Source organism: Typopeltis vanoorti, chromosome 21, assembly GCF_054136105.1.
Source record: "Typopeltis vanoorti isolate ZY-2024b chromosome 21, IOZ_Tvanoo_1.0, whole genome shotgun sequence".
Lineage (NCBI taxonomy): Eukaryota > Metazoa > Arthropoda > Arachnida > Uropygi > Thelyphonidae > Typopeltis > Typopeltis vanoorti.
This window is the reverse complement of record NC_143569.1, coordinates 106888766-106916724: the sequence shown is the minus strand read 5'-3', so window position 1 is coordinate 106916724 and position 27959 is coordinate 106888766. Positions and strand designations below refer to the sequence as shown.

Here is a 27959-nt window from a genome sequence, read left to right as displayed (position 1 = left end):
AATCTCAACAGAAAACAAAACACAAATGACACTTCAAATTCTATTATTCAAGAAAATCAAACCTTCCTGATCATGCACTTGAAACATGCTACAGAAATGATTAGAAAGTCATCCCTCTCTTACATCCTCGAAGCAAAAATTCAAAGTGGCCTATAAGATGATGCTAATCCTAATCCATCACCCTAATCATAAGAAGAATGATAGTTGAAGAGTCTCAAAAATATGGATGGTCTGCTTGAAACTCACTCAACATAAAAAGGATTCTAAAAGAACAGGAATTCAAAAGAAGTTCCCTATATTCTACTATATTTCTATTTTAGCGTTCTATAGTGCTAGGTTAAGTATTTTCTTCAAGTATGATAATAAGATTCAAAATTAAAAGAATTCCAGAGAATTAAACTCCAGCTAATAATTACTGATATAGTTCTACTTATATACAAGTGTTATTTATTTATTTTTTAAAATCTTTCCCCCTGCAAGAAGTTAAGATCAATGTCTGACCACAGCATACTCTTGTGAATCATAATATCACCTATGTCTCTGTGTGTATTCTTAATGGTGACCTTAATATGAAGAACAAAATGTTGAGTAATTATTTTATTTAAAATTGTTACTCCAATATGGTAGTTGTTGCCATAATTTTTCCATAATGAATGCTTATCATCATGTAACTATAAAAGAAAGGAGATATAAAATAATAGCAATTTATAATAAAAACAATTTTTTAACTCTTAAACTTAAGTTAAAAATATCAAGTAATTATTTTATTTTCAATTAAAATTATTACTATTACAATATTATAGTTGTCTTCATAATATTACCATAATAACAACAGCAACGTAATGAACGTTGATTACTGTGCAACAATGAAAGAAATGAATTACAGCATAATATGTTATTATAAAAACAATCCATCTTCCCTATAATGGGAGATATCTGAACATATATGGATATCCTATAGAATCATGAATGTGATCTACAGAAGCTCAATAAGAAGTTTGATTATATGTTAATCAGTGCAATAAAAATAAAAGATTATAAAATATTTTCTTCTGAAGCTTACTCTTGGCCTTAAGTCACTGTGAAATGGAACATCATATCTTGAGAGATTATGTAATCCCATATTTTGAGGCAAATGTGATTGCCTGATGAGGTGACTGTTAATTATATTTTCAGATGATACATTTGATGATATACCTATAAGAAGAAAATTTGTTTATAAGCTTCATGTAACATATAAAACCTATACAATGTTATAAAAATTGGAAAACAAGGAAACAGATCAACCAAGGTTAATCTCTGTTTAATGTACTATCTATCTATTTTACTCAAAAAATAATAAAAAATATTATTATCATTATTATTTCTGTTCGGGGTGCTTAAGGGTCAAAGCAGTATAACTGACAGGAGACCTCTACATAGCCTTTAAAGGAATGTGGAGAGCCGACCAGCGCTTCTGACCTAATATCCAATCCTCACCTTCTCGTGGTGCAGCCTGTTGGGTATCTACCTGGATACTGAATGAACGAGGATGGGCTGGCAATTTGGGATTTAGCTGACCAAATTGTATTCTTATTGGTTAAACCAAAATAAAAATTATGGTACAGCATGACAAAATTTCATGCTGGCTGGAGCGTCACCCTGTTAAACAAGGCCCCCTTGTTTTCGCCAGGGAACCAGGGTGAACAGCAAAAAGTCAGCCACTGGAACAAATATGAAAACACACCTTAACTCAACATTACCAGAGATAAGGATCGGTACTATCAACATAAGAAGCCTGAATGGCAAAGACATGGAGCTAGCTGAAAATTAGATAAGTACCAGATCGACATAATAGGGGTGACTGAAACAAAAAAGACAAAAACTGGTGAGATCTTTCTGAGCAATAAATACAAAATATTATATTCAGGCTATGACAATCAAGGAAAAGAAGGATTAGCCATAGTATTCAACACAAAATACGAGGCTAATCTTCTTGAATGGCAGACAATCTCAAGTAGAGTAATGGAGGCAAATATGAGAATGGGGAACTGGACAATGAGACTTATTTGTGCCTAAGGTGCACAGAAGGTTCTACTAAGGTAGAAGTGGAGGAATATTTTCAGGCTTTAGAAAAAGCAACTGACACAATGAAAAAGGAAAAGTTGGTCCTTGTTGGGGATCTAAATAGCAGAGAAGGAAGTGATTGTCAGATATACAAAAATATTTTGGGAAAATTTGGAGAAAAGAGCAAAGTTGCTCTTTTCTCCAAAATTATCCAGGATAAAATTTCATATTGAAAAGAACATATAAGAAAGTTTTAAAGCGAATAAAAGTTGAGCAGCTCTCAGATGTGAACTGTAGACAAAATATACAAAGATTATTGAAGAAAAAATGAAAGAGTTTGAGAACAGGAACCAAACCTTGGAGGTTCAGTGGCAAGCCTTGAAGAAAACCCTGGTTGATTCAGCCAGACAGGAAGTTAAAGAGGCAGTGAAGGAAAAGAAGAAAGCATATCAAACTTTCCTGGCAAATAAGTCAGCTTGTGCTCTTAGAGAATACAGAGAGAAATGTAAGAAAGCTAAACACTGTGTAAAACTAGCTAAACAAAAGTCATGGGAGGACAAAAACATAGAACATAGAAAATAAATATCAAGAAGGTGGCAAAATATTCTGGATGTTGTTGAAGTAGCTTAAAAATGGAGGAAGTGCTTTAAAAGGAGTTAGAGATGATGAAGGTGATATTAAAATTGGAGAAAAAGATATCCTTGAAGTATGGAGTAATTACTTCGAAAAATTGCTAAATGAAACAAGCATTGATAGCACAGTGATAAAAAAAAAAACACTCAACAAGCATAGAGTCAGAAATACATATCCATACTTAAAGTAGAAAAAACCATTAAAGGCTTGAAATGTGGAAAGGAAGCACGAGTAGATGATCGACCAGAAATGTTGAGGTATGGTGGTATAAAATTCTTACAGCGGCTGCACTGCATAGTTCAGAAGGCCTGGACAGAGGGACGAATTCCCGATGATCGTAGTAGAGCTTTCATAATACCCATATATAAAAAGGGAAATAAAACTGAATGTGAGAATTACAGATGTATTTCTATACTGAGTGGTAAGATTTATTCCAGTATACTTGAGAAATGGTTGAGAAGAATTGTGGAAGAAAAGCTTGGTGAAGAACAAGCTGGATTAAGTCCAAATAGAGGCTGTCAGGATCAGATCTTCATTTTACGACAAATAGTTGAGAAAGCATGGGAATATAACAAAGATCTGTATTTAAGTTTTGTAGATCTGGAAAAGGCATACGACAAAAATTGCCAATAGAGAAACTATTCAATACGCTACAGTTATATGGTGTCAATGGGGCATTATATCAAGCAATACTTAGTCTTTATTTGAGTTGTAAGTCAGCAATTAGAATCGAAGGAAGTACAGGAAGATGATTTAATATTAAATCTGGTGTGAGACGAGGATGTACATTATCCCCTCTGTTATTCATATTCATTATCCATATGGATCAAATTATGAAGGAAAGTGGTATTAAACATGATATCAAAATTGAAGATTTTAATGTCAGCTCTTTATGTGGACAATGTTATACTTCTAAATAAATCCACTATAAATCTGCAAGATTTCCTGACTAAATTGAATAACTGTTGTAATAGATATGGTATGTATGTCAGCAATAAAAAGACAATGAAAATAGGCAGAATCGTTATGAATGGTGAACCTGTGGAGCCAATAAAACATTTCAGCTACTTAATCACGATTTTTAGTGAAAATGGTAAATTAAATATGGAAATAGACAACAGAATCAACAAAGCTGGTATGGTAGGAAGTAAGTTGAATAAATTCATATGGAATAAGAGAGAAATTAGTCGGAACACTAAATTAGCTGTATACAAGACAGTGTTCAAACCAATTTTAACGTATGGTTCTGAGAGCTGGGTCAGAAGTAAAACACATGATCAAAGATTAGAGACCGCAGATATGAGAGTCCTGAGAAAGATTAGAAGCGTGAACAGATGGCATCATTGGCAATATCATATTAAAAAAGAGGATATTAGGAAAGAACTTGACATTGTCAGCATTCAGGAATGTGTTATCAGAGCTAATCTCAGGTATGGTCACTTAAACAGAATGGGAGAAGAAAGGTTAGCAAAACAAGTATTCTCTGCCAGGTTGGCAGGAAAACGACCCAGAGTAAACCAAGATATAGGTGGATTGATGTGGTACAAAATGCCTTAGACCAGGGGTCAGCAGCCTTTTCAGACTCATGGGCCACTTTCAACTGTTATTTATTAATAATCAGGCAGCAAGCGTAGAATGAACAACGGATTCATTACATCTTCATTACTTTGCATCTTAAATATGTTTTGCTGAGCAGACAAAGAAGCTTGTAATTTATTAATTTGATTTTTTCAAAGTTCACAGTTCAAATTCTTGTATTGTCTTTCATGTTGATTCTCGTAATGATGTCTGATATTATATTCTTTCATAACATAAACACTTATGTTTTCATAACGGCATCATTAAACCTTCTTCCTTCATCTGTAATTTTGCATTTTCTTTAACACATTTTTGAAATTATTTTTAACAACTATATATCTGAAAATAATGGTTGATGTTATTGAATTATATTAAAAGATGGACTAGGGAATGCGACTGCAAAAGTGCGACAAAATCTTGGTTGGTGTCGGATGAAGTCGCATTTCCCCACTCATGAACTCACATGGTTGACTCGCACCAAGTTGCACGGTGATATCACGAAGTATAGGTTTAAAATTATTTTTAATTTATTATTCATATTATAAAATGTATTATTTAAATAATTCAAGATATTGGCCACATGCCATGTAAGAATGGTCAACCTTTTATGGGCCTCCAAAAATGCACGTTTGGGCCGCATGCAGGCCCCTGCCTTAAACGATAGAAATATAAGATCTGATAATGTTGGAGTCTTGATAAATAACAGGCCAATTTGGAGGAAAATTGTAAATGATGTAAACTTTTCATATAGTACTATCTAATCCTGTAAATCCCTTGAAGGTACATGGCAGGAATTTGATGCTGATGACTTTTTTTTTGGTACAGTGCAGGAGGGAGAGAACAAGGAGTCACCTATAGAAATTGTGCAAGAGTGTCGTTAAGAAGGATGCGAGGACTACATTTTTTGCTTGAAAGCTGGTGAATGAGTGAAATGCATTGTCAGAGATGGTTGTGAGCACTTCATCTATGAATGAGTTTAAGGAGAGGTATGATAGGTATTGTGTGAATAATGGTTAGTGTGTCAATATAGGGTCTCCTGCAATGAGTCTTCTGACACCATGGAGACACCAGTATATAAAATAATAATGATTATTAAAGAGATGACTTGAGTAAAGGATATTGTGAACTATTGTAAAGCTTCTAAATAGAGATGGGTTGGCCTTATTAATTATATTGACAGGTGAAATGTGCACATAGCAGTTTGTGGATATGAAGAAGGGAATAGGTCAAAGAATATAAGTTGGTGGACATTGGTTAAAGACACACACAGAGAGAGAATTGGAAAGTTTTTTTTTTTTTTTTTTTTTTTTTTTTGTGGTTGGGATGGGGGTGGACAGAGAGAGAAAGAAAGACCTATATCCAGCAAGCAGTGGATGGAAAAACAAGCTAAAGAAGTGGAACTATGACTATTATCTGATCATTATTGTCTGAATATATCATCTGCATTTGTTATTTTGAAGAATCACAGGTTTTTGTTCAGTAACAACACCATTTATGTCACTATATTACTTCTCTGATTCTTTTACCATTCCTCTTCTTTTCAGTTGATATTGCTTATGTAGATAGTTTTCTTGAACTCTGCTGATGTTGATTTATGGTTTGTTCCATCAGCCGGCTCTTTAGTGTTTGCTTTAGTTCCCTCACAAAAACAGTTAATCTTGTTTAACTGTGCAACACCCATACTAGTATGACACAACTTCTTCTTGTACGATCATTGTCTTTTGGTTTAAGCCCATACAGAATACAGATTGGTTATTAAATCCCAAATTACCAGCCTAGCTGCTTTCTTTCAGTAACAAGTGAATACTTATGAATGGAATGCACTGTATGTTAGGATTGATTGTCAGAAACCCTGTTGGCTCTCTACATTTCTTAAAGGCTGTTTGAAGGTCTCCTCCCATTATCTAGCTTTAATCCTTACATTTCCCCCATAAGTTCTTTCATATTTCTTTTTATGTCACCTTTATTATCTCTGATTCCTTTTACAGTACTCTCTCCTTCATTTTCTAAGCTTTTTTTTTTTTGATAGACTCCACATAAGATTTTGCCACCTTCATGATATTTATTATTATGTGACAGCTCCAAGGAGTCCAAAGACTCATCAAGGGAGGGCACCTACTTTACAACTCTCCATCTCCACCGACTACAGCCAACCACATCATCTACACCAGGGCTGTCCAAAGCACGGCCCGCAGTGCAATTTTGTGCAGCTTGCTTGTGGGTTTTGATTTTCACAAGGAAAAAATAAAATAACAATTTGAATCGAATGCGTATTAGATATTTTACATTTTTGAAAATTATGGAGACAACTACCTTGTTTGAATAAAAACTTTAGTTTAATATAACTAAAATCTACATTTGACGTTTCGACCTTTATGTCAATGTCATCTTCTGGAGCATACAACTATACACAGAAAACAAGCTACACTACATTCAAACTGGTTTGTTAAAGATACTGACCAACCGCTACAACAATTGTTGGCCTGACCTCTGGTGAGAAAAAATAAATAAATAAAAAAATTAAAATAAAATTATACATCAACACTAGAGTCCTATTATTAGTGTTATCTGTTGGTTGTAGAAATACATTGGGCACAACAACAACAACAAGTATCTATCTATATACATATATTTGGAGAAAATTTGGAGAAATGAACAAAGGTGAGGTGGTACAACACCTCACCCCAGTTTGCTCACACTTGGATAAAGGATTAAACTAAATTTATTATATTCTAACCAAGTGAAAAAATAAACTTTCAAGAATAATGTAATGATGTAAATTTTTCATGTAGTACTAACATATCCTGTATAGCCCTTGAGGGTACATGTCAGGAATATGATGATGATGATATAATTTAGTCAGGGAATCTTGCAGACTCATGTTGGACTTATTCAGAAGCATATCATAACTTGTAAAATAATTTGAGTGTATGTAATCTACTTTTAGAGATTGAAAAGTAATTGAAAAGGTGAAGTCATCAGAGTTTGAAGAACTCTAAAGGCAAGATATTAAGGGAATAAAATGAGGTATGGAAATCTTGAGCCAAAGCAGAACATATAAAGGAGATTCCAATGGAGGTAACTTTTATCATGGGATATCAAACCTGATGATATCCCATGGAAGATGAAATGTGGAAAGTTGAGGTGAGATGTTGTAGCAGGTGAGAGTTGTGGTTTGGTGATAAATAGCATATTAAGGTGAATGTCTGTAGGTGATGGTATGCATATTACTGAAACTGAAAGTTCATAATGGACGATGATATTGGAGTGTGTTGCCGAGATTGATATATGGAAAGAAGATACATACTTTAATTAAAAGGAAAAGAAAATTAAACCATACCTGATCTCTCAAATGAAAAATTCTGTACATTATGATGTCTAGTATTGTTAGCTGTAAAACCAGGAGGCGGATAAGTTACCCTTTGATTTGGCATGTATAACGAGCTGGGAAGATTATGACTGCTAAACCCAGGAGGATAATTTTTGCAATCACTTTTGTTATTTGCTTCTGTTTTTAACAAATCTGCTAATCCTTTGGAAGATTCATCCCATGGGTCAAATCCTACATAAATATATAAGCAATGATATAATTGTAATGCATTAATAACAGATTGTATTTATTGCATTAAATTTAACGTTAATCAAGATACTCCAAAACGATAGCAAAGTTGGTGTGTTTCAGAGTGCTAATTACAGTATTTGATGAGATATGGAAATAATTAATTTTCTTTAAGTATAATGACTTGGTCATAGCCATGGAGAATTATGATCACATCATATTACTTGTTGACTGAGTTGATAGCTCTCTGCTCTCAAACCAACAGGACGCTGATTTGAATCTCACTGTGGCATGGATGTTTGCAAATATTGCAGATGATTTGCATTGTATGGTAGAGTGGACGACCATCCTTCTATTCAACTCACTTCTTAGTGATGTGATTTGAAAAAGTGAACAGTTTTCCATATCTCAAGGAATTTTACATAACCATATTAGGTTGGTTTTTAAGATTAACTGCTGAACAAGTATGTTCGATCTGGCTATAGATGTATTTTTCAAGTTCTTCCAACAGATACTAGCAGATTTTTCATTTTGATAGATTTTGATTTAGATCTTTCATAAGAAAACAAACTGCAAGTACAAGGAAGTTTATATATGCTTCTTATGTGAATCCCACCCACAAAAGGTTGGGAACCTTTTGTACATTGGTATTAATACAATGGGTGGGATAAGTGTTGCATAATCCAAAAATTTTGATTTCAGAAGTTCATAACAGAAATCCTGGCTTGAAAATTTTTTCAAGCTAGGATTTCAGACCACCAATAAGCAGAATGTGGGTCTCACACAAGGTGATGATAATCATCTACCACTTGGAACTGAGAAGCATGGTAGCAGCTGGTCTTTAGGGGAGCAGAAAAGGTTATTTTTCTGAGGTGTCCAAATATAAGGAATAGTAATAGAATTACTGTAATCTGTTGAGAGGGTTCTGGATGTGTGAGAAGAATACACTTCTTTCTTGGAAAGAAGAAATCATAGTGTGAGGAACAAACAGCCATGGCACCCACCCTTAATTGCATCAAATGTAGGACCTCCTTTTGATGCAATGAAAGTGGCAATCCTACAGGGCATACTTTCCACAAGGGTATGATAGTGATCAATGGACGTTTTGGATCATTCTTCCTGTAGGCATGTAATGATATCATGAACAGTTGTTGGGAGGACGTCCCTTGACCTCACCTGATGTAATAGTTCATCCAGCTCATTCCAAGATGTTCAACAGAATTGTGATCAGGACTCTGTAGAAGATACTCAAGTGTTCATGTCCACAAACCACGAGTTACAGCAGCCTTATGATACAATGCACTGTGTTCTGAAAGAGACAATGGTCAGTTCTGTAGAAATGTGAAAAAGAGGGCAACATTCCATTGTCCAGTATGTTCAGATTAATTAAAATTATAATAACGAAATTAACTCATGTAAAATATTATTTATTAGTAGAATTTTCACCTGAGTATCACAGGCATCTTCAGTACATGCAAAAAGGTAATTAAACAATAACTGACAATTCCAAAAGGCACCACCTAAGTAGCTAATGTAAGATAACTAAAAATGGTCATTAAATTTCCTAACTTATTTAAAAAAAAAAAAAAATAGATAAATAAATATATATATATATTATAATATAATATATATATATATATATATATATATATATATACAATTAAAAAGTTAGGAAAGATTAGCTGATTTAAAAAGTCTTATCTCCCACAAAGGGATAGATGTAGACCACCAGATCTGTTTAAGTTAGGATAGTGAAGCATTCACGTGTTTCTTTATAAATCCATTCCATGAGGAACTGTCTTTTGTGAAGAACTTTTGTCTTGTTAAAATGAACTCTATGTCTAGTATTGATGGCACATTCTGCAAGTCCAGACCAATTCAGGCTCAAGGTATTGAATATAAGACTTGTGTTCTTCTAGCTGAATAAAAGCAGATCTTCCTGTTTGTCCGAAATAAGATAAGCCACAAGAGCAAGGAATCTGGTGGACACCTGGATAACTGAGATGTGGAAGCTTGTCCTTTGGAGAAGTGAGAAAGGTGGAAATTTTTCTGATCGGTCGAAAGGCAACAAAAATATTTAGTGGTTTTAAAACTTTTCTATGTATTCACTAATGCCTTGCACATTAGGGATAGGAATACATGTTAATTCTTCTGTATTTGAAGATGAAGATATATCAAAACTACTCAAAGTTTGATGAAATAATTCTTATATCCAATAGATAAAAAAGAGGAAATAATATATTGCAATTCTTTCTGTAATAGTTCATCTGAAGCACAATCCAACTATTCAACTTACAGGCTCCTCACATAGGATCCTACCAGGAGTCAATTAAAAAGACTTAATTCTCTTATAGATAATGTATCTACACGGGATGAAGATCAAAAGAAAAAACTTAAAACTTTCTTTGGTTGTCCACCTAGATTGCATGGTCTTCCAAAATTTCATAAACCAGGTATTCCGTTAAGACCAGTTGTAGATTGCATAGGTTGTCCCACTTATAAAATTTCGAAATTTATATTGAATTTACTCACTTCTTCAACTGGAAGAACTGTTACTTATATCAAAAATACTTTGGATTTCAAAAATAAAATTTTGGATCTTCATTTGGATGCTTCGGACATTATGATTAGTTTAGATATTGTTTCATTATTTACAAATGTTCCTTTATCTGACAGCATTGAATTACTGCAACAAGAATTTCCTTCAGACATTGTTAAAATATTTGATTTTGTAATACATTTTGGTTATTTTTTCTTTAACAACAAATCAAAGGAACAGCAATGGGCAATCCTATTTCTCCTACTATTGCCAACTTCTTTATGGACCACTTTGAACAACGTATTTTTGACAACATTACACCTAGACCTACTCATTGGTTCAGATATGTAAATGATATTTTTGCTATCTGGAATGGCTCTTTTGATGAATTACAACAGTTTCTCTCTAAATGAAATGCACTTCATCAAAGGATCCAGTTCACCCTAGAAGTAAATAAGCAGTTAGCCTTTTTAGATCTTTTAATTCTTTGCCACCCAGATGGTAACCTACATTTCTCAGTCTATAGGAAGAAGACTCATACAGGCCATTATATCCATGCTGAATCTCATCACCACAGTAAAAAGGCGGGAACTATTAAAACACCGGTTCATCGGGCCCACTGCTTTTGTTCTTCAGATGAACTATTACAGAAAGAATTGCAATATATTATATATTTTTTAAATAAGTTAGGAAATTTAATGATTTTTTTAGTTATCTTACGTGAGATAATTCCGTTATTATAATTTTAATTAATATGCCTACTCACAGCATTACTTTACTGAAATAAGTATTCCAGATATCTTTCGGAGTTCAATGTTCGTGGCACTACAGAGGTCAGAGGTGAAACCAGGAAAAACAGGACCATACCATTACACCGCCACCTCCAAATTTCATAGTTGGGGTTATGCACTCTGGTAAGAAACGTTCACCAGGCATCTGCCACATCCATTTATCTGCTTGGTAGAGGGTGTAGCATGATTTGCTGCTCCATATCATAGCTTTGCAAGTTTCCAAAAGTGCCATGCATGCTCTTTGCACCACTGAGGACATTTTTAATTAACGATAAACAGGTGGCAAATATTGGTGAAGAGAGATGTAATGCCAAAACTGACCATGTTTAACTGAACTGTTTAAAATGAAATTTTGGATCAAAGATTTGAAATGGGTAGAACCGTTTATATAAGAAGAGGTATGGACAGTAATTGGGTGGAGGGAATCAAAATTTTGTGAATTGGGGTAATCATAGCATCTATTATTGGCCAGAAAGGTTTATCGGGTTTAATAGAGTTTTGGTAATCCATGTATCTGGGGAGGGGGGGGAGGACACTGGAAGTAATGGTCTGAGTTTTTTCCTTGTTAATTATGTCCAGGAAATTATATATTTCCCCCCTAAGCAGGATGTTTATTTTTTTGGTGGTTGTATTTGCCAGCATTCAAAACAGGACAGGACAGGACAGTTGCAATTAAGTCTATTTAGGCTTAGGTACTGGTTTTACATTCATAATAAAATTTAATAGATTAATTACAACACAAAGAGAAATAATTAATCAGCAGGTTATTCCTCTTTGTGCTGTAGTTATTCCATTAAATTTTATCATGAGGACCAATTAACCCGGCCTATCTCCATAATGACTAGTTTTTCCATTTACATAAAATTACAGAGTAGAGAGAGAGAATGGGATGCTAGCAATTTCTTTAGAAGGGCGAGTTTATAAGGAAACATATCAACCTCATGTTTTGACAATATCATATTTTCATATAATAATTTTAAGCGGTGCTACAAAAAAATTGTGGCTGGGAATTAGAACTTGAAAGGTTGTTATATTTCTTGATGTCTTTATTTCTTATTTTTAGAAATTCTTCATATCCATATTTATCAAAAATGGTTTGGAAGAAAAGCTTGGTGAAGAACAAGCTGGATTCAGGCCAAATAGAGGCTGCTGGATCAGATTTTCACTTTACGACAAATAGTTGAGAAATCATGGGAATATAACAAAGATCAGTATTTAAGATTTGTAGATCTGGAAAAGGCATAAGACAAGGTGCCAAGAAAGAAGCTATTGAAAACGCTACAGTTACATAGTGTTAATGGGACATTATATCAATGTTTGTTGAGTCTAAGAAAGACTCAACAAACAATCCACTCAAGGAACAAGCAACATCTTCAAACATTCTCTAAGAATACACAAGCAAGATATCATCAACTTTGTTTAATTCTTAGACTTCTTATAAGTCTCCCTAATTTTGCCTTTGTATTAGCAGCAAAGTTAGAGAAACTTATAAGAAGCATTGGCTGAAGAACAGATCTCTGTACCTACTAGTCACTCTCTTTTCTGAGGCACTGTTTCTCCATCTACCTATCTCATTATTTGTTATCCATTCTTGCCACACTAACATCTTCATAAAGGTATTTGACAGACTGCCTCATTCTGTGTCTACATATATATCATCATCATCATCAAATTCCTGCCATGTACCCTCAAGGGGTGTACAGGATATGATAGTACTACATGAAAAAAATTACATCATTATTCTTGATATGATTATACCTTATCCATTACAAATTAATAAATCAAGAACTCCCTTTATGAGTGTATGTCTGTTATCATGGAGATTCTATGCCTTTTTGACCTCATATCTTGCCCAATCATCCTCATGATTCTGTAACCACATCGGTTGATCTATAGACTGATACCTAATTGCAAACCTCTGTCATGGTTATGCTCTTGTGTAGTGGCCCTATATTATCCTCTTTCCTCACCTTTAGAATTTTCCTCACAGAAAGACTCAACAAACAATCTATCAAGGAACAAGCAGCATCTTCAAACATTCTCTAAGAATATACAAGCAAGATATCATCAACTCTGATCAATTCTTAGACTAAGTCTCCCTAATTTTGCCTTTGTATTAGCAGCAAAGTTAGAGAGACTTATAAGAAGCATTGGCTGAAGAACAGATCTCTGTATCTACTAGTCACTCTCTTTTCTGAGGCACTATTTCTCCATACACGACTTGCTAGTATCTGTCAGGCAGCCAATATCCTACCTATCTCATTGTCCAGTTCCCCATTCTCATATTTGCCAACATCACTCTACTTGAGACTGCCTGCCATTCAAAAAGATTAGCATCATATTTAGTGTTGAATACCATGGCAACTCCTTCTTTTCCTTGATTGTCATTGCCTGAATATAACATTTTGTATTTATTGCTCAGAAAGATCTCACCAGTTTTTGCCTTTTTTTGTTTCAGTCGCCCCTATTATATCGATCTGGTACTTATCCAATTCCTCAGCTAGCTGGTGATGTTGAGTTGGCTTTTAGGATTTGTCCAGTAGCTAACTTTTCGCTGTTTGTTCTGGTTCCCTGGTGAAAACAACGGGGGACTTGTTTAGCCAGGCGATGCCCCAGCCGGCATGAAATTCTGTCATGTTGTACCATCATTTGAAATTTTCTTTAAGCCAATAAGAATACAATTTGGTCAGCTAAATCCCAAACTGCAAGCAAATTCTTGTCAGTTCAGTATCCGAGTAGATACCTAACAGGTTGGGTGCACCGTGAGAAGGTGAGGATTGGACATAAGGTCAGAAGCCCAGGTCGGTTCTCCGCATTCCTTTGAAGGCTATGTGGAGGTCTCCTCTCAGTTATATAGATTTGATTCTTAAGCACCCCCTTGCAAATCTTTCAACATCTATCTCTAATCCTGAGTATTTCAGTAATAAGATGCATCACCTTTTGGTTATTTGCATATAGAAATAAGACTTCTGCATTACTTCGACATTCATATTGCTTCTGGTCTGGCTCCCACTGATGAGACGTCAATAAAGGTCGAAACTGGCTGGGTAGAGACCCTTCCCATAATGCATAGCTATGTTCATCACCATCCCAAAGTATTTTCTGCCCATCGTTAATAATTTAAAAAGTATAAAAAAACCCGGGTTTTTCAAAAAAGTCCAAAAAGTTCACATAACTCTTGTCTCACCAATAATTCTCCCACATCTCTCAAACCCCACTTCCATTCAGTCATACTTCCTTCCTCCAACAATGAAAAAAGAACCACAAAGGTATGTATGGTTCTTTTTTTTTTCTTCCTTCCCTCCCCCTACATATTCTTCATATATCTATTCTTATAAAACATAAGTAATGCCCTAGAATTTGAGTAAAAATACAATGACATTATAAAAAAGGGGTACTCCGAAACGAAAACAGGCTATTGTGACTACAACATGATTAAGTTTACATTAGTATTAATCATAACAGCCAAAATAACTGCACAACCATTCAACCTGTATATTATCCAAGCAAATGCGCCAACCCAAGGTCACCCAGATGAAGAGTTGGAACAATTTTATGAAGACATCCGAACTGCAATCTCCAGTGCTAAGTCAGATGATGTTATTATAATGATGGGCGACCTAAATGCAAAAGTGAGTTCAGAAAAAATCTCATTTTGCATGGGAAACCAAGGGCTTGGAATCAGAAATGAAAGAGGTGAAAGATTAATTCAATTCTGTGAAACCAATGACCTAATAATTGCCAACACACTGTTTAAACATCCTGCCAGAAGACTATATACCTGGAAAAGCCCTGGGGACATCTATAGAAACCAAATTGACTATATAATAATAAGCAAAAGATTCCAAAATGCAATAACACAAACAAAAACATATCCTGGAGCAGACATGGGATTGGACCACAACCCAGTGATCAAAAATCAAAATAAAACTTAAGATACCAAGTCAACCATTCATAAGAGAAACTTATAATTCAGACTCACTTAACAATCAAGAAGTTAAAGACTGCTTTATAAAAGAATTCACAAAATCCCTTAACAAGTCTGACACCTCAACTCGCACTGAAAATAGAACACCAATTGATGAAATTAGCATGAACTGGCAAACATTCAAGAATATCATCAATGAAGCAGCCAAAAATACACTCCCACAATTAAAAAGGAAAAGGAATAAACCTTGGATGAATGAAAAAATAATGACATGGAACAAAGAAAAAGTTAAAGAACAAACCTGAATATAAAAGCATGAATAAAGAAATAAAAAAATAATGCAGGAAAGTCAAAGAGGAATGGATTAAATATAAATGTATAGATATAGAAAACCTTGATAGAAAACACAGAAGCAGAGAAATGCATGAAAAGATCAGAGAAATGACAAGCAGGACAAATACAGCAAACCATGCAAGTGTCATTAGAGACTCAAGAGACCATATTCTAATGGATAAAAAGAGAAATCATGAAAAGATGGATTGAATACACAAGGAAATTATATGAATAACAAAGAAATGATAATATTCCTGAACAGACTGATTTAGAAGGACCATCCATTTTACTCTGTGAAGTTGAAAATGCCATCAGAAAACTAAAACCACATAAAGCTGCAGGAATAGATAACATCTTGGCAGAATGGCTGAGGGCTCTCGATGAAGGAGGACTGAAATTTCTAACAAAATTATGCAATAAAATATATGAGACTGGATTTCTACCCAAAGATATTAATCACTCAATTTTCGTTCCAATTCCCCAAAAAAACAAAAGCTACAAGATGTGAAGAGTTCAGGACAATCAGCCTCATCAGTCAAGTATCAAAAGTCCTCTTATATGTTATTCTTGACAGAAAAAGAAAAATAAACATAGAAATAAATGATACACAAAGTAGCTTCAAGGAAAATGTAGGTACAAGAGAAGGTATTTTCAACGTCAGAACCATCATAGCAAGATATCTAGAAAAATAAAAAGATGTGTACCTCTGCTTTATAGATTATAAAAAAGGCATTCGATAATGTCCAATATGAACAATTAATTGAAATCCTTTCAAAAATAGGCATGGATGGAAAAGACATTAGGCTATTAACTAATATTTACTGGAACAGACTGCATCTTTGAGAATAAATAGACACCTCAGAAGAATTCCCAGTTCAGAAAGGTGTGAGACAAGGCTGTGTCTTTTCTCCGATTCTCTTTAACCTGTACATAGAAGAAATATTTAATAAAATTAGTAACCTCAAAGGAATCACTGTATGGGGCAGAAATATTAATAACCTAAGATATGCAGATGACACGGTTCTTCTAGCTGAAAACAAATATGACCTCAAAACTCTTATAGATGAAACCCTCAAGTACAGCGAACAGTATGGCCTCAATTTCAACTTTAAAAAGACAGAAATCATGATAATTTCAAGAGAAAAGAAAATACCAAAAATATGCATCAATATAAAAGGAAATAAATTAGGACAGGTGCAAAAATACATATACCTTGGACACTTGATCACAAAAAATGGCAGGATAGAAGATGAAATTAGAAAAAGGATTGAAATTGCAAGGTCAACTTTCAACAAGATGAAAAATCCACTAACATCTAGAGAATTAAATCTGAAAACAAGACTAAGAATCTCCAAATGCTACATATGGTCTTCATTATTATATGGAGTAGAGACATGGACACTCTCCAATCTGAGTGTGAAAAAACTGGAGGTCTTTGAAATGTGGATGCTGCGAAGAATTATGAGAATATAATGGAAAGACAAAAAGACAAATGAAGAGGTACTAGAGATGGGAGGCGTAAACAGGAGCCTGATGAAAGAAATTAAAAAGAAAAAAGTCAGATATTTTGGACATATTCTGAGACATACTAACTTCAAAGGACACTTCTTGAGGGAACTGTTGAGAGAAAGAGAAAGAGAGGAAGGCAAAGACTGGAGTAGATAAAAAATATAGAAGACTGGACCTACGTCTCATATGAGGAATGCAGCAGAGAGGCGCAGAATAGGACATGGTGGAGACGCATGGTATTCAATCTCCTGGAGGGAGAAGACACCTGACAGGACAGAATCTTATATAAACAATTTTTCTCCAAATGAGTCTATTACTTGTGAGCACTCCAATATTATATCTAACACTGTGGTCTTCTAAGGGACTTTTTGACTGAATCAAATCCACACATCTTAGTTTTCCATTGCATCTTTTTCCTGCCATTTGGCATGAAAAACACTTGCTTTAGTAGTCTTTTTTCTCTTATTCTGGCAATACCACATTAGCTTTGCTCACGTTCTTGAGCGCTAACAATGTGAAGTTCCTTCCTAATATCTTCATTTTTTAATATGATTCTGCTATTTATACAATCTATTCACTCCCTAATTTTTCTCAGAACTCTCACATCTGTGGTCTCTAATCGTTGATGAAGTGCTTTATTTCTAATAAAGATCCACAATTTAAAACTGGTTTGAACATTGTCTTGTATACTGCTAGTTTAGTATTTTGGCTCATTTCTCTATTAATCCATATAAATTTATTCAAGGCTCCCCACCATACCAGCTTTGCTTATTCTGTTGTTTATTTCCATATCTTATTCCTCACCTTCATTAAAAACTGTGCTAAATAGCTGAAATATTATACTTGTTCTATAGGTTCACCATTGGGGATGCAGCTCTATAATTTTCATAGCTTTGGTCTCTTTATTGCTATTTCATGCCAAATTTGGCATGAAATAGCTTCCAAATTTCAAGCTAGGTTAGCTAAGATAGCTTCCATGCTAGGTTCAAGCTTCCAAATTTGGAAGCTCGAACCTAACTTGTTCTTTTAAATTTCTTTTCCATAATTTTTCTTAGTCTCCTCTCAAGTATGCTTATATAAATCTTATCTGGAATCCTCAGTAAGGAAATTTCACTGTAATTCTCACATTCAGGTTATAATTCTTTTTTTTATATGTGAGTACTATGAGCTTTACTCAATCATCTGGAATTTGATATTCTGAATTATACAGTGCAGTCACTACAGTAGTCCTTCCTTATCCACAAGTGATACATTCCAAGACCTTGTGGATAAGGGAGGACTACTGTAGATACCTGAAACTGCAGAACTCTATACATACTATAGGTATATTCTGTATATATATACTATACGTACGTGCCTATGATAAAGCTTAATTTATAAATTAGACACAGTAAGAGATTAACAACTAATAATAAAATAGAGCATTTATAACAATATACTGTAATAAAAATTATGGGAATGTGAATGGAATCTTAGCAACCTCAACATAAGTTTTTTTTTTTCTTTATGAAGTTGGAACTTTCACCTTTTAACTTAAAGGAAGCACTTTATGACTTCTTTTTGGTATCTGAATTGCCAGCATCACTACTCTGCACTTTGGGAAGTTATTATCAAGTAAAATAAGGGTTATGGGAACACAAGCACTGCAATACTGTGGCAACTGATCTGATAACTGAGATGGCAACTAAGTGACTAATGGGCAGGTAGTGGATATGCTGGGATGATTTACATCCCAGGTGGGATGGCATGAGATTTCATCATGCGACTCAGAATGGAACGAAGATATCAATATAGTAATATCAATATTACCGAATGATAAATGCACGTAAACACAAGAATAAACACGTAAACTCAATGAGACTTTTCTTATTTATTTTTTTTGTCTTCTCTCCATGCAAATATATGCACATCTTTGTTTCAATGTGATATTAGTAATGGCTAGTCAACATTCTGAAACAGAAATCCAGCAGGTACTTTCCACTATTATTACCTTTGCTTTTTTTTACCCCAAATTTTCCTAAAACATTTCTGCATATATGCCACTCCATTCCTAGGCTGTTGTTTTGATCGGCAAGGTCTAATCTTTCCTTTTCATTATGTCTGTTGCTTTCTCTAACTGAAAAAAACATTCCATTTCTTTGTTAGTAGAACCTTTGTCCAATTCCCCATTTTCCTCCAATTATCATTGTGTTAATATCATAGCTATTCCTTCATTTCCCTGATCACTACTGTCTGAATATAATGTCTTGTATTCTTTATTTCAGCAACACCAATTATATCAATCTGGTACTTCTATAGTTCTGCTAATTTCACTCCCCTCATCGATACACCTTACACTGATGATACCTATATTGAATTCTACTGATGTTGAGTTTATTCCAGTAGCCAAGCTCTTGTTCTTTGACAAAAACTGGAGAGTTTTGTTACTGGACGATGTCGTCTCAGCTGGCATGAGATTCCATCATGTTACCATCATTTTGTTTTGACTAAAGCCTTAAACTGGTTACTATAAATACTTTTGGAAGAAACAAATAATATATTTAACTTATATGTCATTTTTATAATAATAATAATAAAAAAAATATTTATTTCACTATAATCAGAATAATTACCAGTTAAGTTCAGTGCTGAAATTAGACAGCTAATAAAGTTCTAAAGTCCCCATAGCACAGTCAGTATATACAAAGCCCTTCAGTTGGGTAGACCTGGGTTTGAATGCTGTCTAGAATACAAAGGACCTTTTTTTAAATTTTTTTTTTATCAGGAATGTTCAAGTGAGGGTGAGTTAGCCGGTCTCATATGAAGGTGGGATCAAAAATCCAAATTTCCAGGAGGAAATTTGGATTTTTTCATCTCAAAATCAGGCATTGTGGCCAGGAGAACATTAGCAACTTACATACAAAGAATACTCATGGGCATAGAGCTAACCATCTTGTCCTAGAATTATGGTCAGGAAAACCAAGGTTACTTGGAAGCTCAAGGGTACTTCAGTGTCTGTTAGAACCACTGATGAAGATGAATAAAATTCTAAACGCTAGGAATTCCTCAAGTTATTAAGTGCAGTGACAGGGTGAACATGATTCCATTTTTAGTACTTCGGGGAATACCACATAATTAAGTATGACATATGTTTATTAAATATACTTTCAGACTTGAGTATTTTCTTTTGCAGTTCTTATCCTATGGATTTTGAGATCAGTGCACCACCCAACTATACAAATCTAATTTATTCTAACCACTTAAAAAAAAAAAAAAACTTTTTATGTTAACCTACAGCTGCATTTAACCTACAACATGACTGGCCATAATGTTCTCTTAGCAAGCAGGGCATGAAATTCCTATGTATAATCTTATGAACCACTTCCAAATTCAGATTCATTCAACCTGCAAATCTTTTTATTCATTCATTTATTTATTTTTTTATGACGAAAGTTTTAGCTCCTCAGTCAAAGAAACTTATTTTCTATATTTGGATCACTTCAGATGGACTTATTATGCTCCTCATCTATGTTTGCATTTGAGGAAAAGTATGAAGTAAAAGACGCTTTTTTTATGGATGATGTAACAGAGCCATCTGGATACAACAGAAGGCTCTACCAAATCTTCATTTGGTAGAGAAAGTTTTTCATTTTGCAAATCCAATATTCAGCTGAAAAATCCCCTGTATTTTCAGATAACTGTTCTGCAGGTTATCTGAAAAGATCCCACAGCTCAGTTTAGAACTGAGCTGAGATCTTTTCATCAAATGCTGCATCATTCTTCCAACTGCACTATAATGGCTGTCATCTTCACTATTGCTTGTGTCCCAAGAATCACTTACCTTTTGTGTATATCCTAAAAGAGACAATCCCAGGATTAAAACCTAAGCCCAACACGTTTCTTTGCAACAATCAGTAGTACAATACTAGAGTCAACATTGTCACAAAAACTTCAGATATTTTCAACTTTTTATAAATTTAAATTAATTATAACAGTTTGTAACTAAAGACATGAATAAAGCTCACGGAATTCTTTGACATGAAACTGCAATAGTTAATAACAAATGGCTGGGTTGCATCAACGTTCAGCATTTAAAAGACAAATATTTAATAAATATTTAAAAACTGAATTGTTCATACAAAAGGACAACCAAAATGAAGGCCTTGGCCTGAACACATGCTGCAATAATATTTCTAAATTTACTTGTAAATATACTAATATACTGAAAGAATTAAGTTAGTTACCTAAATCATCATCTTGCAGTTTTTGACACTGATTAAACCCAAAAGCTGCTTGCCAGTCTGTGCTACTGCTCACTGGAATTGTTTCTGTGGTAATTAATGCTGTTCCATCTGGATTTCTTAAGAAGTCTGAAATAAGTTTTTTTCCCCAAAATAAGTTTTATAAAAAAAATAATATACAAAAACATTACTTTTTTGCAAAAATATGAACTTGTACTATAGCAAAACTCCTCAAAGTTATGAAAACCTTGAAGAGAAATGTTGCATTTCAAATTAGGCTTTAGATGGGCAATTTTTATTTCAAGTGTTGAAGTTACAAAGACACCATGTGTACCTCTAGTAACACATCACACATTCCCTCTATAAGAAGACCAACCTCAACAAAAACAAATGCTGTAATATAACTATCACTTTTGATAAGAGCACGGATGGCTGAAAGATATCAAAAAGTGGCAAATAGGGAATTTGAGGTGACTAGTGGTGCACAATGTGGGCAAATATGAGAATGGGGAACTGGACAATGAGACTTATTTGTGCCTATGGTCCCACAGAAGGTTCTACTAAGGTAGAAGTGGAGGAATTTTTTGAGGCTTTAGAAAAAGCAATTGACACAATGAAAAAGGAAAAGTTGGTCCTTGTTGGGTATCTAAATAGCAGAGTAGGAAATGATTGTGAGACATACAAAAATATTTTGGGAAAATTTGGAGAAAAGAGCAAAGCTAATAATAATGGCAAATATCTGTTGGAATTCTGCTCAGGACATGGACTAACATCATGTTCCAACATAAAAATGTGCACAAATTCACATGGAGAGAAGAGGCTAGGAATAAGAAAAGTCTCATTGACTATGTTATTGTTGATAGTGATGTTTTCTCCCTGGTGCAGGACACCAGAGTGTACAGAGGATTTGAAATTGGAAGTGATCACTATTTAGTCTTCAGCAGGATAAAATTGAATTTCATATTGAAAAGAATAATATGTAAGAAAGTTTTAAAGCAAATAAAAGTTGAGCAGCTCTCAGATGTGAACTATAGACTAAAATACAGAAAGATTATTGAAAAGAAAATGAAAGAGTTTGAGAACAGGAATCAAACCTTGGAGATTCAGTGGCAAACTCTGAAGGAAACATTGATTGATTCTGCCAGAGAGGCATGTGGTGAGGTTGTGTGCAAGGATAAAAAAATCAGAACTCCCTGGTGGACACAGGAAGTTAAAGAGGCAGTGAAGGAAAAGAAGAAAGCATATCAAAAGTTCCTGGCAAATAAGTCAGCTTTTACTCTTACAGAATACAGAGACAAATGTAACAAAGCTAAACAGTGTGTAAAACTAGCTAAACAAAAGTCATGGGAGGACTTTGGCAAGAATATAGAAAATAAATATCAAGAAGGTGGCAAAATATTCTGGAGGTTGTTGAAGAAGCTTAGGAATGGAGGAAAGAGTGCTGTAAAAGGAGTTAGAGATGATAAAGGTGACATGAAAATGGTAGAAAAAGATATCCTTGAAGTATGGAGTAATTACTTTGAAAAATTGCTAAATGAAACAATCAGTGATGACAGCACAGTGATAAAAAACACTGACCAGGCATGCAGTCAGGAATACATATCCATACTTGAAGTAGCCATCAAAGGCTTGAAATGTAAAAAGACAGCAGGAGTAGATGATATTCGACCAGAAATGCTGAAGTATGGTGATATAAAAGTCTTACAGTGGCTGCACTGCATAGTTCAGAAAGCCTGGACAGAGGGACGAATTCCCGATGATTGGAGTAGAGCTCTCATAGTACCCATATATAAAAAGGGAAATAAAACTGAATGTGAGAATTACAGAAGTATTTCCCTACTGAGTGTTCCTGGCAAGATCTATGCAAGTATACTTGAGAAACGGTTGAGAAGAATTGTGGAAGAAAAGCTTGGTGAAGAACAAGCTGGATTCAGGCCAAATAGTGGCTGTCAGGATCAGATCTTCAGTTTACGACAAATAGTCGAGAAAGCATGGGAATATAACAAAGATCTGTATGTAAGTTTTGTCGATTTGGAAAAGGCATATGACAAGGTGCCAAGAGAGAAGCTATTCAATACGCTGTAGTTATATGGTGTCAATGGGGCATTATATCAAGCAATACTTAGTCTTTATTTCAGTTGTAAGTCAGCAGTTAGAATTGAAGGAAGTACAGGAAGATGGTTTAATGTTAAATCTGGTGTGAGACCAGGATGTACATTATCCCCTCTGTTATTCATTATCTATATGGATCACATTATGAAGGAAAGTGGTATTAAACCTGATATCAAAATTGGAGATGTTAATGTCAGCTCTTTGCTTTATGCGGATGATGTTATACTTCTAAATAAATCCGCTACAAGTCTGCAAGATTCTCTGACTAAATTCAATTGCTGTTGTAATAGATATGGTATGAAGGTCAGCAACAAAAAGACAAAGACAATGAAAATAGGCAGAATCATTGAAAATGTCAACTGTGTTGTGAATGGAGAACCCGTGGAACAAGTAAAACATTTCAGCTACTTAGGCACGATTTTTACTGAAGATGGTAAATTAAATATAGAAATAGACAACAGAATCAGCAAAGCTGGTATGGTGGGAAGTCAATGGAATAAATTCATATGGAATAAGAGAGAAATTAGTCGGAACACTAAATTAGCTGTATACAAGATAGTGTTCAAACCAGTTTTAACTTATGGATCTGAGAGCTGGGTCAGAAGTAAAACACTTGACCAAAGACTAGAGACCACAGATATGAGAGTCCTGAGAAAGATTAGAGGCGTGAACAGATGGCATCAATGGCAATATCATATTAAAAATGAGGATATTAGGAAAGAACTTGACATTGTCAGCATCCAGGAATGCGTCAGCAGAGCTAATCTCAGGTGGTATGGTCACTTAAATAGAATGGGAGAGGAAAGATTAGCAAAATAAGTGTTCTCTGCCAGGTTGGCAGGAAAACGACCCAGAGGAAGACCAAGATATAGGTGGATTGATACGGTACAAAGTGCCTTAGACGATAGAAATATAAGATCTGATAATGTTGGAGTCTTGACAAGTAATAGACTGATTTGGAGGTAAATTGTAGATAGGAAGTTAGTAATGATATAATTTTTTCATGTAGTACTGTCATATCCTGTACACCCCTTGAGGGTACATGGCAGGAATTTGATGATGATGATGATGATAGTGGTGCACCACAGATATTAGTCTTTGATCCATTTTTATTCAATTTTTACATTAATGATATGTGACAAGGAGTGACATACAACTGTTTGCTGATGATGTAAAGATAGACAGTATAAATAATCAGGAATGTGACTGACATGCAGCACTTGCAGAATGATTTGAATAGGCTGGAATTGTGGGTATGTGGAAATGATTGTCAGTTCAATATTAGTAAATGCAAATTTATACACTCTGGTGTGATAATATATCCTGTATCATAACAGATTATGATGGAAGAAGCTGATTAGGATAGGGATATCTGAGACAGGAAGCTCAGAGAGACCTCAATGCAGAGATGAACACTGACATGTAAGGACAAGGAAATCACTTTGCTTCTTTACAAGGCCTTGATTATGACCTCACCAGGACTACAGTATCCAGATCGGGTTTCCTAGTGTACAAGGTGATGCAGAAGGTGCTAAAGAGTGTGTAAAGATATTGAAATTGATGAATATGGATGTGAAATTAAATCAAGAATTTGTGGACTGTAGACATTAGCAAACAAGAGAAAGGGTGATAAAGATACAGATCTATAAACTTCTAAAAGGATCATAGAAAAGAAAAATAGGCAAAAATAGTCATAAAAATTAATATTAATTCAGAGGGGTAACATGGAAAATTTTCCAGAAACAATATCTATCATATTATAAGATATCAGTAGGTGGAATTTTTCATTTCATGGAGGGTGAGAAAAGGATGAGGGAGAACCCATGGAAGTTGAGGATGAATGCAGCCAAGAAAGGGGTTAATAAGATTTTTTCACATTGAGCAGTGCATGATTATAATGGTTTGACTTCGGGAGGTGGTGAGTGCAGATAGCATGAATGAATTCAAGAAAGGGTATAACCGCTGGTGGGGGTCATGCGTGGCTGAATGTGTCCTTGAATTCCTGGAGATCTCTTGTGGTAATACTATAAATAGATAAACAAATCCATTATCGCCTTTAATTCTCTTATAGGGAGTAGGTAAGCCATTTAGTCCTATCTCTTTTTTGGAGACTGAGGGGGCAGTTCAATCTTCACCAGTAGCCAATCAGAGACAGATGGCCCAAGACTATCACTACTTATACTCTGCAACGGGTGAAATGAGACGACTGACAAGTGCTGCCATTTCATGGTCCCTAATCCTAACATTACATATTTATTGCCTGAGATAGTGTGGGTTCTATGGTCGATTTTCTTGAGTTTACAAGACAAAAACACCTGAGTTTCTGGGGAAAAGAAATCCACTGCCAGTGACAGAGATCGACTTACTCAGGAACTGGTCAAAGGAAAGCCTCGAAAATGTTCCTCTAGGAACTAGAACTGAACCTACGTCTTTCTTCTGGAGACCAAGCTTTTGCAGATGACATAGTTACCTTTGCTTCAACTGCGCATGAATTACAGACTTGTATCCATGAACTCCAAATTGCTAGCAAAACAGCTGGCCTAAAGATAAACCTAAAGAAGACCCAAGTTATGTTCAATAGCTAATGTCCAAACAGAAACAATAAGAATCAATAATGAGGAAATTAAACAAGTAGATCATTACATATACTTAGGACAATTGATATCAATGGAAAAAAAAATCATGAATGAAATTAAAAGATGCACAATTCTTGGGTGGAAAGCATTTGGAAAATTATATTCAATATTCAAAAGTCAACTACTTCAGGCATTATGCCTGAAGAAGTTGACTTTTGAGAAAAGTTTTTAACTAATGTATTCTTCCTATATTGACATATGGTTGTGAGACATGGACACTAAATGCAAAGGAAATTCAAAAATTAAGAACAACACAAATTAGTATGGAAAGAAGTATGCTTGGTATCACAAAGGAATATGTGGATAAGAAATCAAACCAAAGTCTTTGACATCATAGGAAGAGCAAAATATCTGAAGTGGCAATGGGCTGGGAATATTACTCGAACACAAGATCAACGATGGACAAAAAAAGTACTGGATTGGATTCCACGAGAGGAAAAACAACCATGATGCTGACCTAAATCACGGTGGATTGATGATATCACCAGATTTGCAGGAGTGACATGGAAAAGTAGAGCCATGGACAGACAGTTTGGAGTAATTTTGGAAAGGCATTCATCCAGCAGTGGATCGACAATGTGTGATGATTATGTCTGTATGTGTGTGTGTGTATTTTTTTTTTACTGTATTTTCCTATATGAATACACTTTTTTTTTTGGTGATTAGTAGAGACATGATCTGTTAATTTTCAAATTATACTCTTTCATTCATTCTACTCTGTTTTAGGACATTTGCTTTTATTTATTTGATAAATCAGCATGCCTATTACAATTATGATATAAATATAAATATGGCAATATGTTTAAAATAGTGGGCCATTAATTAAATTGATTTGATAATATTAGCAACATCTGCCTTACCATCTCTTGCAGCAATTGAATCACAGATTGCTTCTTTGGAACAATTCACTATGGAATCACCAACTGTTATACAAAATGAATTTTTAGAGTTCAAACCATTCCGAACATGAGAAATTATTCCAAAGTTCAAAGCTGTATTACTTGATGTATTGCTTTTACTACTATTTACATTGCAGTCTTGAGTGTCTGTTGTTCTTAGTGAAGTTAGACTTTGTGAAGAATTTGATCCTAAAGGAGGTGAGGGAGATGATGATGGAAGACTACTAGAAAAACTTCCAAACGGAGTAAACAGAGATGAACATGATGAAGAAGATGGCGACGGTGGTGAACTAGATGTTTCTATACGGATATTAGTTGTTACCAAAGGTTTTTCAAATAAATTAATATCTTCTGATTCTTGATTGAACAGTTCTGGATTTGGAATGTTTGGGGTAGAAAGATTTTCATCAGACATATTTTCCCTTAATGATGAATTTAGACTGTTATTATTTAAGAACTGAAATGGTAACCTCTGAAGGGCTTTCTGTTGACTGGAAACTTCATCTTTGGGTTGGTGGAATGGTTTTAATTTTTCTTCACTAAGAGTCCTATTTTTAAAATTTGAGCTGATTTTTTTTTGTCCTGCAAAATCAGTTGTTCTATCTGTAGACTTTTTACTGAAAAGAAAAAAAAAAAAAATGGCAAGTCAAAATATAAAAAAATAGAGAAATATAAATTGTAACTGCAATAATTTTCAAGTCAATAATTAATTTATTATGTTTAATCAATATTAATTTAAGAGCCACAACTTGTAAATAAACATTTTTATAAAATTGAAATGATATACTGTACAATATTCATTTCATTTATTATTATACAGTGTGTTTTGTTCGAAAACACATAAGTGTTATACATTTTTACAACTGAGATACAGTAAAATTTTAGTACTCAGTTTCTACTCTTATATACTGGAAAAAAACAGCAACCAGTAGACTGCGTAGCTAGTCTCAATGTGGCATGTATATTGTTAAGGCTAAGTGTTATGCATTCCGATCACTTTCCCTCAGCAAAACAGTTTTATAAAAACTGCTGTAATAATCAGAAATCCCTTGCAGTCAGACCTTACTATATTTGTTGCATCTTGTTATTTAATGGTTACAATTCTAATAGAATTAACTAACCACTTAATATTTTAACCAACCAATAATATTGTCAATGTATAGATTACAGTATCTT

At 34.4% G+C, this 27959-nt stretch overlaps 1 protein-coding gene across 1 annotated transcript in view; it reads right to left on the bottom strand.

Moving 5' to 3' along the window:
• LOC150095178 (uncharacterized) overlaps window positions 1-27959 on the bottom strand; it is a 251994-nt gene that overhangs the window by 39519 nt on the left and 184516 nt on the right. Inside the window, exons 9-12 of the mRNA XM_090411216.1 lie at window positions 26745-27400; window positions 21140-21265; window positions 7598-7819; window positions 1064-1197 (exon numbers count right to left, since the gene is read on the bottom strand). Coding sequence (XP_090267342.1) covers window positions 1064-1197; window positions 7598-7819; window positions 21140-21265; window positions 26745-27400 — 1138 coding nt within the window. The remainder of the gene's footprint in view (window positions 1-1063; window positions 1198-7597; window positions 7820-21139; window positions 21266-26744; window positions 27401-27959) is intronic.